General features: G+C 41.6%; 1 protein-coding gene across 1 annotated transcript in view; it reads left to right on the forward strand.

Annotated features, from left to right (window-relative positions):
- COX16 (cytochrome c oxidase assembly factor COX16) overlaps positions 1–10943 on the forward strand; it is a 137223-nt gene extending 126280 nt beyond the window's left edge. The window contains exon 4 of the mRNA XM_069731616.1: positions 10584–10943. Coding sequence (XP_069587717.1) covers positions 10584–10697 — 114 coding nt within the window. The 3' untranslated portion in view covers positions 10698–10943. The remainder of the gene's footprint in view (positions 1–10583) is intronic.
- The last annotated feature ends 5539 nt before the right edge of the window (positions 10944–16482 follow it).

The following is a 16482-nucleotide window of genomic DNA, read 5'->3' on the forward strand; positions in this document are numbered from 1 at the left end:
ACTTTTCTGACAAATATACCCCTATACATGCATGCTCGATTCGGCAAATATGCATGTGTTCTGATTGGGAAGAGCAGAATAAGCCTCTCCAAACACCCCTAAACAAATGTATTGGGCTTTGAAATTTAACGATCCGTCTTTCATCTGACTTGATCTTTAGGCTAGGGTCGTACAAGCGTAAATTTTGTCAACCGAGAAAATCTGGTTGATTTAATGGTGGCCAGAGTGTAACATGGAGAAAACCAATATCTCCATCTTCTTCGTTCTGTCAATCTGTGGAAACCAGATGTCATCTGAGTGCAGTCTGAAGGTTTCCAGGGACTCATTGACTTGCATGGCTGAATGCGATCCAAATATTGGATCAAATTCGGGTATGCAGTGATTTTTTTTTTTTTTTTTTTTTCCTTCAGGCAGACTCAATGTTTTCGGCAGACCAATGTTTTGCTGGGTTGAACTCGTACCGAAAATACGCTCGTCTGCATCTGCCATTAGTAGGCCCACATACAGGTTAGATGGTTTGTCAGTCATGCTGAAATGGGTGGGACCAGGAACCAATAGTATGTTGTGTATTGGGGAGGGCATAAGGTGACACGGTATTGCGAATAAATCCAGATATGGTTCCATCAGTAAATCTTTTTCATACGTTTTAGAACGATGTCACGGTATGTTCTTTCTATTTTAATATATTGCACTTCAGATATAATTTCCATTTTAAAAGCTTCTTTTGTTCCTCTTTATTTTATCCATTAGATAGGTAAGACACTTGAAAGCTTCAGCTGTCTGTTCTGATCTTTGCATTTTTTGTAATGATCTCAATCTATTTAGGCTTTGTTAGATCCAATGCCTTGTGTGATTTCTTTCACTAGTCAAATAGGCAGCTGGTGGTCTTTGACTTTGTTTTCAGATATGTTTTGTCTCTGAGTACTCTGTAAATGTAATACTTTGCAAGTCCAGAATAAGAACAGCAAATATAATGATGCAGTTATAAGAGGACAAAAATGTATATGCTGTGTTCTAAGTGTCAAAGATAACCTTACATACCTCTTATTCTTGGCTCATCTGATGTCAATTTACATACCGGTAAGCTAAAAATAACATGTCTGGCTTCAGAAGGGTTTTATTAAAAGGTTTATAGCATATACAGCACCTGGATAGAAGATGTAACTGACTAATGCACCGTATATACCCTAGGTTACATAGTTACATAGTTATTAAGGTTGAAGGAAGACTTTAAGTCCATCTAGTTCAACCCGTAGCCTAACCTAACTTGCCCTAACATATTGATCCAGAGGAAGGCAAAAAAAAACCATGTGGCAAAGAGTAAGCTCCGCATTGGGGAAAAAAATTCCTTCCCGACTCCACATACGGCAATCAGACTAGTTCCCTGGATCAACACCCTATCAAGGAATCTAGTGTATATACCCTGTAACATTATACTTTTCCAGAAATGTATCCAGTCCCCTCTTAAATTTAAGTAATGAATCACTCATTACAACATCATACGGCAGAGAGTTCCATAGTCTCACTGCTCTTACAGTAAAGAATCCGCGTCTGTTATTATGCTTAAACCTTTTTTCCTCCAAACGTAGAGGATGCCCCCTTGTCCCTGTTTCAGTTCTATGATTAAAAAGATCATCAGAAAGGTCTTTGTACTGTCCCCTCATATATTTATACATTAACATAAGATCACCCCTTAGTCTTCGTTTTTCCAAACTAAATAGCCCCAAGTGTAATAACCTATCTTGGTATTGCAGATCCCCCAGTCCTCTAATAACCTTGGTCGCTCTTCTCTGCACCCGCTCCAGTTCAGCTATGTCTTTCTTATACACCGGAGACCAGAACTGTGCACAGTATTCTAAGTCCATTATCATAGTCCTGGTTGGTATTTGTGGCTCAAAAAGTCACTCCAACTAACATGTAACAACCATAATCCTCTAAAGGGTGTACCAGGCAGAGGATAAGAAGTGAGATGAACAACAGTAAACGATAAAATATCTATTTATTAATACATAAATTAAAAAACAGGGGGAACCAAAAAATGTATTATACAAAAAAGACGCAAAATGGGACCTCTTAGTGGTAATGGGAGAGAAGAGCCAACAAAATAAATAAATAACCGATGTTGCAAAATAGTCTATATGCCGCATAGAATAGATCCCCCTCCAAAGCAGGATATTAATATTCCTAGGAATTCACGTGTAGCTGCAAAAAAGAGGCCAAATAGCCTAACATATGGAATAGACACTACCTTACAGAGCCATCGCATACATAGTGTATATAATAGTGAAACCAAAGAGCTGAGAGATGGTAGGGGGTATTTCCAAAATACAGAGAACCACTGATGCTAATAAAGCTATTCAAGAGGCTAATGCAGGAATCCCTTATACACTCACAGCATCGAAGATTGGAAGAAGTAGATAGCGTTGTATGGAGTGGGTATTATTACCTGTGCAGAGCCGCAGAGGATATGAGGGCCAGTGTCCTGGGATCAAGCAGGCATGGAGGGTATGTGGCTGTGCTCTCCCGACGCCCGACGAGCGCCGTTTCGCAAGGATGCTTCTTCCGGGGGCGGGAAGAAGCATCCTTGCGAAATGGCGCTCGTCGGGCGTCAGGAGAGCACAGCCACATACCCTCCATGCCTGCTTGATCCCAGGACACTGGCCCTCATATCCTCTGCGGCTCTGCACAGGTAATAATACCCACTCCATACAACGCTATCTACTTCTTCCAATCTTCGATGCTGTGAGTGTATAAGGGATTCCTGCATTAGCCTCTTGAATAGCTTTATTAGCATCAGTGGTTCTCTGTATTTTGGAAATACCCCCTACCATCTCTCAGCTCTTTGGTTTCACTATCATATACACTATGTATGCGATGGCTCTGTAAGGTAGTGTCTATTCCATATGTTAGGCTATTTGGCCTCTTTTTTGCAGCTACACGTGTATTCCTAGGAATATTAATATCCTGCTTTGGAGGGGGATCTATTCTATGCGGCATATAGACTATTTTGCAACATCGGTTATTTATTTATTTTGTTGGCTCTTCTCTCCCATTACCACTAAGAGGTCCCATTTTGCGTCTTTTTTGTATCATACATTTTTGGGTTCCCCCTGTTTTTTAATTTATGTATTAATAAATAGATATTTTATCGTTTACTGTTTTTCATCTCACTTCTTATCCTCTGCCTGGTACACCCTTTAGAGGATTATGGTTGTTACAGTATTCTAAGTGTGGTCGAACAAGTGACTTGTATAGAGGTAAAATTATGTTCTCCTCATGAGCATCTATGCCTCTTTTAATGCATCCCATTATTTTATTTGCCTTTGTAGCAGCTGCCTGACACTGGCCACTAAATGAGTTTGTCATCCACCCATACACCCAGGTCTTTTTCATTGACGGTTTTGCCCAGAGTTTTAGAATTAAGCACATAGTTATACATCTTATTACTTCTACCCAAGTGCATGACCTTACATTTATCCCCATTAAAGCTCATTTGCCATTTATCAGCCCAAGCTTCTAGTTTACATAAATCATCCTGTAATATAAAATTGTCCTCCTCTGTATTGATTACCCTGCAGAGTTTAGTGTCATCTGCAAATATTGAAATTCTACTCTGAATGCCCCCTACAAGGTCATTAATAAATGTTAAAAAGAAGAGGGCCCAATACTGACCCCTGTGGTACCCCACTGCTAACCGCTACCCAGTCCGAGTGTGCTCCATTAATAACCACCCTTTGTTTCCTATCCCTGAGCCAGCTCTCAACCCACTTACACATATTTTCCCCTATCCCCATTATTCTCATTTTATGTATCAACCTTTTGTGTGGCACTGTATCAAAAGCTTTTGAAAAGTCCATATACACTACATCTACTGGGTTCCTTTGGTCCAGTCCAGAACTTACCTCTTCATAGAAACTGATCAAATTAGTCTGACATGAACGGTCCCTAGTAAACCCGTGCTGATACTGGGTCATGAGGTTATTCCTCTTCAGATACTCCAGTATATCATCCCTTAGAATGCCCTCCAGGATTTTACCCACAGTAGAGGTTAAGCTTACTGGCCTATAATTTCCGAGTTCAGTTTTTGTTCCCTTTTTGAATATTGGCACCACATTTGCTATACGCCAGTCCTGTGGTACAGACCCTGTTATTATGGAGTCTTTAAAGATTAAAAATAATGGTCTATCAATGACTGTACTTAATTCCTGTAGTACTCGAGGGTGTATCCCATTCGGGCCCGGAGATTTGTCAATTTTAGTGATTTTTAGACGCCGCCGCACTTCCTGCTGGGTTAAGCAGGTGACATTTGATGGGGAATTTTTATCACTAGTCATTTTGTCTGCCATGGGATTTTCTTGTGTAAATACTGATGAAAAAAAGTCATTTAGCATATTGGCTTTTTCCTCATCCTCATCCACCATTTCACCCAGACTATTTTTAAGGGGGCCAACACTATCATTTTTTAGTTTCTTACTATTTATGTAGTAAAAGAATATTTTAGGATTATTTTTACTCTCTCTGGCAATGAGTCTCTCTGTCTCAATCTTTGCTGCCTTGATTTGCTTTTTACAGAATTTATTCAATTTTTTGTATTTATTTAATGCCTCCTCACTACCTACTTCCTTTAATTCTCTAAATGCTTTCTTTTTGTCACTTATTGCGCCTCTTAGAGCTCTATTTAGCCATATTGGTTTCCTCCTATTTCTAGTATGTTTATTCCCATACGGTATATACTGTGCACAGGTCCTATCCAGGATGCTAATAAATGTCTCCCATTTTCTTTGTGTATTTTTGTGTCTCAGGATATCGTCCCATTTAATTGCACCAAGATCCTCTCTCATCCGTTGGAAATTTGCCCTCCTGAAGTTTAGTGTCCTTGTAACCCCTCTATTACACATCTTTTTAAAGGATACATGAAAACTTATTATTTTGTGATCGCTATTTCCCAAGTAACCCCCAACCCTTATTTGCTATGCGGTCTGGATAGGTGTCACAAAGGTGTTGGCAATTTGGGTGCTAACCAGGTCCCTAGAACTGTAGGTGCCCTGGTCTATCCTTGTCCCCCGGATTACTTCTGAAGGTGAAGATGCCGAGTTCTAGTGTCTTGCTATGCTCTTACACCTACCCTGATCTGTCCTCCCCACCCCCACCCAGAGTAGTGGGAAGCTCAAGTGTATAACACACTGACCAGACAAACATGGGAAGACTGACAGGGATAAATGAAAATACCAAACATACAAAATACTCACACCAAACAGTTGGACATGGAAGTTAAAGCAAGGAGAAACCAAGAGAGGATGAGGATGTGTACTCAGGCAAAACCAAAAAAAAGGTCCTGATCATTCCCAGCGACCAACGATCTCCCAGCAGGGGCCTGAGCGTTGGTCGCTGTCACGCATAACGATTTCGTTAACAATATCGTTGCTACGTCACAAAAAGCGATGATATCGTTAACGAAATCGTTGTGTGAAGGTACCTTAAGAGATTTACTGTGGTATCATTACGCCTCAATCCTACTGCTAGCAACAATTCCCTCAAGATAACACATTCCCCCCCCCCTTTTTTTCTCCTTATTCTTCTTATGTGCGCCGGTAACATCAGTGAGTGGATATGGTTTCCATATGAATATTGTAAAATTGGGGTAAAGGAGAGATCTTCCAAAGTATCTATATTAAAAACCACTATAATCCTATTAATCTCTCGGGATCTTGCCGAAGAGTGACTTTGAATAGTGAGCCTATAAGACACATAATGGTTATTTGGCAGCGGACAGGGTCTGCGCTTGCGCTGATACATTCAGGACTGTCCACTGCTATACAGGAATTTTTTGTGTCTAGGCATCAGATATGGGCCGTGTATGGATAAAATAGTGTGCCAACCCTGTCAATGATCCGGTGTTTAATATACTGGGATGAGTGGATAGCGGCATATAAATTGCATGTTACGTCACACAGTAGAGGCTGGGAGGTGAGGAGGCGCATGCGTGAATGTACCGCTGCGCTCTTTATTGTATGCTGGAAGGCTTGAGTATGCGCAGAGGCCTCTTGATGAGGGGACCCACTGTTACCCGGAAGTAGTTCTGAGACGCGCCATCTATCTGCTAGGAGAGATACCGGCGCAGTAGCTGTGACGCCGTGAATCTAGCCGCCGCAGTCTGTGGGTCAGCTGGAGCATGCGCCGTGGAAGAGGTGGATGCAGTAAGCTTCCGGAAGTGAGCCGGCGAAGGTGGGACACTCCTCCAAGCGCACATATGGCGGTAGTTTTTAAAAAGCAGGAAGCATCATAGGTATTCACTACTACACCGCATCAGGACACTGTTTATCTTAGAATCAAGCCTCCTGAGGAGCCCAATGGGGCGAAACGCGTAGAGGCGCTGTGGATATGTGTGGCAAATGGCAGGCGAAGGGAGATAAGTGCTTGGATTTAGTACCTCTTATGCTGGGTTTATCTGATGCATAGACATTTGAGAAGTTATGTGGGGCACTAAAATAGACTCCTCCATAACAAACATGATGGCCTTATGATTATTTATGCTAAAACCCCTCCGCCAATATGCCAATATTTCTGCCTACTGTGTTCTACTTATGCAAATGTTTTTGTGTGGGGATCTAGGGTTCCTTTAGTATAGGAATATCTCTGTATAGTTACAGCGGTTTCCTTAGTCTGTGGGTAGTGGGCTTTCCCAGGGGGATATAGGGCGTAACAGGGCCCCTAGGGATAGCCACCGTGGAGTGGGGGCACCATATCGTTTTCCCTCATAGGGTCCCAACCCCCACAGGCAGGAAGGTGCGAGGATAGCACATATCAGGGACACCTAGCGACTCCATTTTTAATTGAGTGTTTATATGTGAGCACAGTGTATGTCTATTTTTTTGGTCATTTTTTGTGGTGTGAACCAATGTGTAGGTTCAGGATATCAATAAAGATTTATGCTTTTAGGGATTTAAATACGATTATATAATTGAGACCCTGGTTACTATTGATTTTCTTTAAAATTAAAAATTTGCGCCAAGGCATTGGCATTAGGTAAAGCGGGTAACGCAATGAAATGAGATAGCTTGCTGAATCTGAATCTGAACACCAATATTACAGTATTACCTGCAGATACAAGTAGATCCATGATGAAATCTACCCACAAATGAGTCCAAGACCTACTGGGAATCGCTAATGGTTGAAGAGCCCCATACATAAGAGTGTGAGTCTTAAAACGTGCACAAGCACTGCAGGCTGCTACATACTTCCTAACATCCTAGTGCACCCCAGACCACCAAAATTGCTGATTAAGGGGATCTATAGTGGCTTTACTATCAGGATGCCCAGCCAGATCAAATCATGATGTTAGCTTAAAACTTTAAGATGGAGATTCACAGAAATAAACTGTTTACCTAAAGGACAGGCAGCAGAGGTGTCCCCCTGAGTCTGTACAGCGGCCCTGTCCAGATCAGAGCATATAGTGCAAAAACTATCCATTTCCGTAATATAGGAACCAATTCACAATTATCTCCATCCCCAGGAAAGCAACAAGATAAGGCATCCGCCTTAATGTTCTTATTCCCAGGCATGTTTGTCACAAAAAAGTTTAATCTGGCAAAGAATAATGACCATCTTGCCTGTCTAAGTGTAAGATGCTTAGCAGATTCCAAATATAATATATTTTTTATGATCAGTGATTACTATGCCCAGGTGAACTGCCCCCTCCAAAAAATGTTGACACTCTTCAAAAGCCCATTTTATTGCCAAGAGTTTCCCTTTACCAATGTCATAGTTTTTCTCAGCCGGCAATAGTGTTTTGTTTTTTAAAAAAAAATATGCACACAGACGCCCTTTACTTGGAGATGCACTCTGCGACAATACAGCCCCCTCTTCAGACTCGTCAACTTCTACAATGAGTGGCTGAGTGACATCAGGCTGTATGAGAATCTGGGTATAAGCAAAACATTCAAATAAGTTATCAAATACCTCCCGGGCCGGACTTGACCATTTGGAAAAGTCTGTCCATTTCCTGTCAGTCAGAGGTTTGGCCACTATCGAAAAGTTCTTGATTAACTTACGGTAGTAGTTGGCGAAACCTAAAAATCTTGGAAAAGCCTTTAAGTCCTCAGGACAATCTCAATCCAGTACCACCTGGACTTTAGCCGGATCCATGCAAAAACCAGTGGAAGATGAGTAATAACCCAGAAAAGGATCTCTTGAACCAGGAACATACATTTCTCTGGTTTGACAAATAATTTATTTTGTCTGAGTATGTGTAAGACCTGCCTGACATGTAGCTGATGTGACTCGAGGTCAGGCGAATAAATCAATATGTCATCAAGATAGATCACAACACATCTACCTGCCAGGTGGCTAAAAAGGTCATTAAAGTGTTGAATGACGGCGGGAGCATTAGTCACCCCAAATGGCATCACAAGGTTTTCATAGTGTCCCTCAGATGTATTAAAGGCTGTCTTCCACTCATCCCCCTCCTTAAAATAACCATTCAGGGACATGGTCTGATCATACCACATCTCCTGAGCAGGGGAAGAAGCAAAAGAGAGTATACATACATTACAGCATGGCATCTCCCATATGATTCTTTGAAATAAAACATTGTTTAAAAACAGGCAGGGAAATGCCTCACCTCACCAAAAGAATTGCAGTGGCACATTTATAAGATTATCTCGGCACAGGAACATTTCATTTTATCGCTTCCTATTGTGGACCTTATTTTTATTCCAAGATCTAGTGCATAAAATTAACTTTTGTTCGTGGGGAAACCCCTTTAACATCCATGGCTTACCCGTGAGCAATTCTTATATCTCTATTTCTGTACTTTACATACAGGTGTGTGCTTTGACCATTGCAGCTATCCTTGATCCATCACTGTCTGGCAATCCCCCATCTAATTTACCCCTTTAATCAATTCCACATTTAAATCCCACTTATAATGTAAAATAGGTCTCTCCTGCTTGAATCTGACCATCTGTGAGCACTGCAGCTGATCATTGACTGGTGACTGTCTGCAGTTCTCATGGGACACCCCGCCGGATGTTGATACCACCAGACCGAGCAACACAGCACTCTTTCTTAAAGTTCTTGTCCAGTAGTGTACAAACTTTTCATACAATGCTTGTTGTTTTTAGTTATAAGATGTTTCCTTCTCCATTTGATGTTTGCGGCACAATAAAGAATTTTGGAAGTGTCCTTGTACCATTGTGCAATGTATTTCCAGATACATGCACTCTGTTTATTTTGGAGAATGACAAAAACATGAAAGCACCTCATAGAGCAACAAAAAAAATGGAAATGAGATTCTTACACGGAATTGCATCATCTATAGGTTCTGTAGTGGAGGCGTGTAAATTGTGTGAAGCTGAACAGCCATCCTGGGTCATTATCCCAAAGTTCAGTATCAGTGTCTTACTTCATAAATGAGCTAGAACTGGCCTGAAATGCGTAATTGTGCACAATTGTGGTGCAATAGCTTGAAGCGGCACCAACCCTGCAATATAGATTACAGAACTGCAGATATACTGTAGATTATATCACTATAAATGTATGTGTTCAATGTTATTAACTCTATAAAATATATAGAGAAAAACTGTTCCTCAGATCCATCAGTCCATAGAGATCCCTGAAGTTCTCTGCCTGACACTTTATTGCGACTGTGCCACAGATTTCCAATCATTTTTTAGTATCTAGTCAATGCCACCTATTATTTAGTAACTAAAATCATTACAAATTCTGGTGTGAAGAAGGGAGATCCATGAGACTGACAGCACTATGAGGTTGGGCACGACCCAAAAAGTGGTGATGTGGAAGTGGCTGAGTGGAGACCTGTGCTAATTGGCTTCCAAATTGGATGAATTGCAGTCACTTATTTGCATCAGGGACCCCTCTGACATCTCTGTGTAGACACGCTAGGTGTATATCCCACCGCTCTCATGCTTTAATAATGGTTCCTATTTTATCTGCTCAGTGGCAGACTGTCTTCTACGCATAGGACTACAGATCCAGATGAAGAATTTTCAGTGTCAAAGACCATTTTTCATGACGACTCCATATAGTTGACTGTTCTTTTTTATGTGCCCCCGTGTGTTCGTCCAGTGATCATTTTAGAATGTAGGATAACTGTTGCTAGTTCATGACAGACCTTGGACAACTTATTTGCCAAAGTGCTGCCCTTCTGTCTCCGAAATTAAGGTGGTCACCTCCCCTCGAGGACAAAGCACTTCATATTAAATGTAGCCTTCATTATTATGAGTAAAAACCGGAATGGTAACTTTCCATTGCTAATACACAGTGTAATGTGGGCTGTCATGTGTAGGTGTTCCTCCAGAATAGGGATTCCTTTCCTTATTGATGTGTTCTAAATATGTAAAATCTGCTTGAGTTTTATTTTTCACCTAAAGGAGATGTAATAAGATAACCTTGATAGGTGACTATGGCCTAATGGCCCCCATTGAGTCCCTACTTTGCATAGCTGTAATTACTCATCTACTTGGTATGGCGGTAATGTTCTCAATCCTATTAATGCTTTCTGTTTGTGCCATATCATCCCTTCCCATATATCATAGGCTGTTTTAATCTTATGTCTTCTGCAGAAATTGAAGGAAAAGTCTTTTGACGACTGGGAAAACATCCGAGGGCCTCGTCCATGGGAAGACTCTAAATCATACCAAGACCACCAGAGGATGAGCATCACCAAAGAGACCTAAACCGTAATGGATTCCAAAAGGAGGGGGAACTTCATAGTCCTAGGACAGAAACTGTGAATGTTTTCCATTTCATGCACATTGTTATGTTTTCTGGCATCCCCCACGCTTCCAACAACAAACATGCTCCAACTGTCCCTCAAAATATTATTCCGCCAGGTGGACCTTGATGAAGCGCCGAGCCTGACTGTGATTTTGTGATTGTTTTCAGAGACTTGCTCTGGTTAATATTAAACTGTTTTTATGCAATTCTGCTCTTCAAGTGCCTTTTTCATATTTCTGTTCATGATTGCAGCAAACAGAACATTACATCTTCCACATAGGATCAGTCCTAGAAATTGATTTCTGTACGCAACTGTAGACGCTGCAGAGCAGGAACCAGTCAAGGACCGGATGAAAGCTGCTGTGAAACTAGGCTTGCAGTTAGGAAGGTACTTGATGAAAGTCGGGTAGGACAGTGTAACCCCTTCCCTTTTGGGTCCAGTTTTCATTTTTTCCTCTTCAATGTCTCACAATGATAACTTTATATCGATATAAGTATATCGCATTTTTGTGGTCAATTTGGTTTTGCCGCCGACATGAGAGAATTCTCAGTGTGCACTGCATGTGATGTGAGGATTCTCAGGTCTGCAGTCACATACAGACTTTTGTGATAAGCCCGGACAACCCTTTTAAGTCTGCAGAGTTATGGATAGTAGTAGCGCTTAGTCCCTTCAGCATTAACCCTTTCCGGTCATTCTTGTCTTTTACTGAGCGTACCTTCATTTATTGAAGATTTAAAAGGGTCATCCAGTCATATGCCATTGATCCCTTATCCTTAGGCTAGATCGCACAACCGATTTTTCTCTCATCTGAGAAAATCGATCCCATTTATGCTTATCATGCTCTGATCAGAATACGAGTGGGAATGAAGAGGTAAGCTATAGACTGGACCACGGTGAGTCATTGGACGTGGTATATCTCGATTTTTCCAAAGCGTTTGATACCGTGCCGCACAAGAGGTTGGTACACAAAATGAGAATGCTTGGTCTGGGGGAAAATGTGTGTAAATGGGTTAGTAACTGGCTTAGTGATAGAAAGCAGAGGGTGGTTATAAATGGTATAGTCTCTAACTGGGTCGCTGTGACCAGTGGGGTACCGCAGGGGTCAGTATTGGGACCTGTTCTCTTCAACATATTCATTAATGATCTGGTAGAAGGTTTACACAGTAAAATATCGATATTTGCAGATGATACAAAACTATGTAAAGCAGTTAATACAAGAGAAGATAGTATTCTGCTACAGATGGATCTGGATAAGTTGGAAACTTGGGCTGAAAGGTGGCAGATGAGGTTTAACAATGATAAATGTAAGGTTATACACATGGGAAGAGGGAATCAATATCACCATTACACACTGAACGGGAAACCACTGGGTAAATCTGACAGGGAGAAGGACTTGGGGATCCTAGTTAATGATAAACTTACCTGGAGCAGCCAGTGCCAGGCAGCAGCTGCCAAGGCAAACAGGATCATGGGGTGCATTAAAAGAGGTCTGGATACACATGATGAGAGCATTATACTGCCTCTGTACAAATCCCTAGTTAGACCGCACATGGAGTACTGTGTCCAGTTTTGGGCACCGGTGCTCAGGAAGGATATAATGGAACTAGAGAGAGTACAAAGGAGGGCAACAAAATTAATAAAGGGGATGGGAGAACTACAATACCCAGATAGATTAGCGAAATTAGGATTATTTAGTCTAGAAAAAAGACGACTGAGGGGCGATCTAATAACCATGTATAAGTATATAAGGGGACAATACAAATATCTCGCTGAGGATCTGTTTATACCAAGGAAGGTGACGGGCACAAGGGGGCATTCTTTGCGTCTGGAGGAGAGAAGGTTTTTCCACCAACATAGAAGAGGATTCTTTACTGTTAGGGCAGTGAGAATCTGGAATTGCTTGCCTGAGGAGGTGGTGATGGCGAACTCAGTCGAGGGGTTCAAGAGAGGCCTGGATGTCTTCCTGGAGCAGAACAATATTGTATCATACAATTATTAGGTTCTGTAGAAGGACGTAGATCTGGGTGTTTATTATGATGGAATATAGGCTGAACTGGATGGACAAATGTCTTTTTTCGGCCTTACTAACTATGTTACTATGAGTGTGATCCAATTTTTCCAGATGTGGCATCTGAAAAAAAAAAATCTACATTCACTGTGTATTTGAAAACCGGATCACACTTGATGTCATCTAAGTGCAATAAGATTTTCAAAAGACCCATAAACATCAATGATCGACTGCGTTCCGATTATCAGAGGCATGCTGCAATTTTTTTCTAGGACCAGCTCCGTCCTTGGAAAAAATCAGACATGCTCATCCCCATAGAATAACATCAGTATGACTGCTATCCATCAAAGTGACGGATATCACTCATTCGATTATTACAGTCATCTGCACGAGGCTTTAAGATAATGATCAGATCGGTGGGGTCCGCCACCTCCACTGATCAGCTTTTGCCAGCATTGGTGCTGACCAGATGTAGACATTGAATGGAGCTGCGCTGCACAGCTCTGATCAATGTGTGGCTGCTGCTGTGGAGTACTGTTGATAGAGGAAAATAGCAGCTGGTCTGCAGTACTTGGCAGGGGTCTCTGTTATCACACAGTAAAACTAGTAACCAAAATAGAAAACGGATTTGAAGCCAGAGGTCTAAACCAATACAGCTAACATAAATAAACTTCTACAAATATCTTTATTAATTACTTAGTAAAACAAAAGAGATAATGATCCCAAACAGACACAACACGTGCACACTAATATTTAAGATAGAATAATAGACATGCTATCAGCACCCTATGGAAGGACCTGTTCTGTATTCCTGCTTATCAGCGGAGGTTGGCACCCTATATACAATGACAGTGGCGCCCCAGCGACTGTCCCTAATATCCCTATTCTGCCCTATATTAAAACGAAAAGGCAGGAGATTTAAGAACAGGCACTCAATGTTAGAACCCTAAATTAGATTGCAACATCTCAGACATCCTTATGTTATTGGTGCGTTTTTATTGCTAACCACCTAGCCAAAAAACAATGATCAAGAAGGGGTAAATGCTTTATCAAAGCATTCCCAAACTTTGGGAGTATATCCACCCAGTGTGACCCTATAGGGCTCAGAGATAGGGAAGAGTCCGAATAGCTCAAATTAAATCTATCTGGTTGGACTGCCTTACCGTGGTTGTATCTAATGGCTGGCTCCTGCCTGGCTGCGGAGGTTGGCACCCTATATAGCAGGGGACGTGGTGCCCCCACTCAACGAAGGCTGACCCTTATTATCCCTAGACAGCCCTCACCACAGTACCTTGCATGTACAGTTAGGGCCAGAAATATTTGGACAGTGACACAATTTTCGCGAGTTGGGCTCTGCATGCCACCACATTGGATTTGAAATGAAACCTCTACAACAGAATTCAAGTGCAGATTGTAACGTTTAATTTGAAGGGTTGAACAAAAATATCTGATAGAAAATGTAGGAATTGTACACATTTCTTTACAAACACTCCACATTTTAGGAGGTCAAAAGTAATTGGACAAATAAACATAACCCAAACAAAATATTTTTATTTTCAATATTTTGTTGCAAATCCTTTGGAGGCAATCACTGCCTTAAGTCTGGAACCCATGGACATCACCAAACGCTGGGTTTCCTCCTTCTTAATGCTTTGCCAGGCCTTTTCAGCCGCAGCCTTCAGGTCTTGCTTGTTTGTGGGTCTTTCCGTCTTAAGTCTGGATTTGAGCAAGTGAAATGCATGCTCAATTGGGTTTAGATCTGGAGATTGACTTGGCCATTGCAGAATGTTCCACTTTTTGGCACTCATGAACTCCTGGGTAGCTTTGGCTGTATGCTTGGGGTCATTGTCCATCTGTACTATGAAGCGCCGTCCAATCAACTTTGCAGCATTTGGCTGAATCTGGGCTGAAAGTATATCCCGGTACACTTCAGAATTCATCCGGCTACTCTTGTCTGCTCTTATGTCATCAATAAACACAAGTGACCCAGTGCCATTGAAAGCCATGCATGCCCATGCCATCACGTTGCCTCCACCATGTTTTACAGAGGATGTGGTGTGCCTTGGATCATGTGCCGTTCCCTTTCTTCTCCAAACTTTTTTCTTCCCATCATTCTGGTACAGGTTGATCTTTGTCTCATCTGTCCATAGAATACTTTTCCAGAACTGAGCTGGCTTCTTGAGGTGTTTTTCTGCAAATTTAACTCTGGCCTCTCTATTTTTGGTATTGATGAATGGTTTGCATCTAGATGTGAACCCTTTGTATTTACTGTCATGGAGTCTTCTCTTTACTGTTGACTTAGAGACAGATACACCTACTTCACTGAGAGTGTTCTGGACTTCAGTTGATGTTGTGAACGGGTTCTTCTTCACCAAATTAAGTATGCGGCGATCATCCACCACTGTTGTCATCCGTGGACGCCCAGGCCTTTTTGAGTTCCCAAGCTCACCAGTCAATTCCTTTTTTCTCAGAATGTACCCAACTGTTGATTTTGCTACTCCAAGCATGTCTGCTATCTCTCTGATGGATTTTTTCTTTTCTTTCAGCCTCAGGATGTTCTGCTTCACCTCAATTGAGAGTTCCTTTGACCGCATGTTGTCTGCTCACAGCAACAGCTTCCAAATGCAAAACCACACACCTGGAATCCACCCCTGACCTTTTAACTACTTCATTGATTACAGGTTAACGAGGGAGACGCCTTCAGAGTTAATTGCAGCCCTTAGAGTCCATTGTCCAATTACTTTTGGTCCCTTGAAAAAGAGGACGCTATGCATTACAGAGCTATGATTCCTAAACCCTTTCTCCGATTTGGATGTGGAAACTATCATATTGCAGCTGGGAGTGTGCACTTTCAGCCCATATTATATATATAATTGTAATTCTGAACATGTTTTTGTAAACAGCTAAAATAACAAAACTTGTGTCACTGTCCAAATATTTCTGGCCCTAACTGTAAATCTATCAGAACTTAAAGGCAAACCCTTTTGTCAAAATGGGTCACTTGTGTTATCTGTTTCATCACCCCACCACTAACCACACCTAAGGTGATGTATTAATGGGTCGGTTAGGATATATCAAAATAGGTATCTTGGCAAATCTCAGGAGGCATAGATGGATAAATAGACAGGGTAACAAAATAAACAAAGAAAGCCGGTAAGGCAGTACTCATCCAGACTGTAGGTTGTTGGTACTGGTAGATTATACTGCCTCAACAACTGTCGGTGCCAACCTCCGCTGTTAGGCAGGAGAACAGAACAGGTCCTTCACTAGGGTGCTGATAACATGTCTATTTTTCTATCTCATTAAATAATAGTGTATACGTGTTGTGTCTGTTTGGGATCATTATCCCTCTCGTTTTAACAAGTCATTAATCCACACCGTAAAACTAGCCCATGATATTCCCAGGAATATTCAGTGAAATGAGGCAGGTGGTCTGTGCGAGTTTACTCCATTGGCGCTGTGGACAGCGGTCAGTAAGCCGGGCAGGAATTTGTGCCTACACTGTCTCTGTGCATGTGCTGATATTAGATTGTATTAAATCTTCTAGCTGCGGTGCTATTGCTCTTTGTCCACAAGGGATTTATCTGCCAGCAATGAATGGATTTAAAACCCCATTGACTTGCGCTATCCAAAGTCAAACGACATATGGAAAGCATTTAGTGCAGAAGTTTCCTAGCTGGTAGTGTATCTTTAATAGATTCCTGGCATACTATTGTCCTGCGTTCAGAAAGCAAGG

Source organism: Ranitomeya imitator, chromosome 1 (genome assembly GCF_032444005.1).
Source record: "Ranitomeya imitator isolate aRanImi1 chromosome 1, aRanImi1.pri, whole genome shotgun sequence".
In the NCBI taxonomy this organism is placed as follows: domain Eukaryota; kingdom Metazoa; phylum Chordata; class Amphibia; order Anura; family Dendrobatidae; genus Ranitomeya; species Ranitomeya imitator.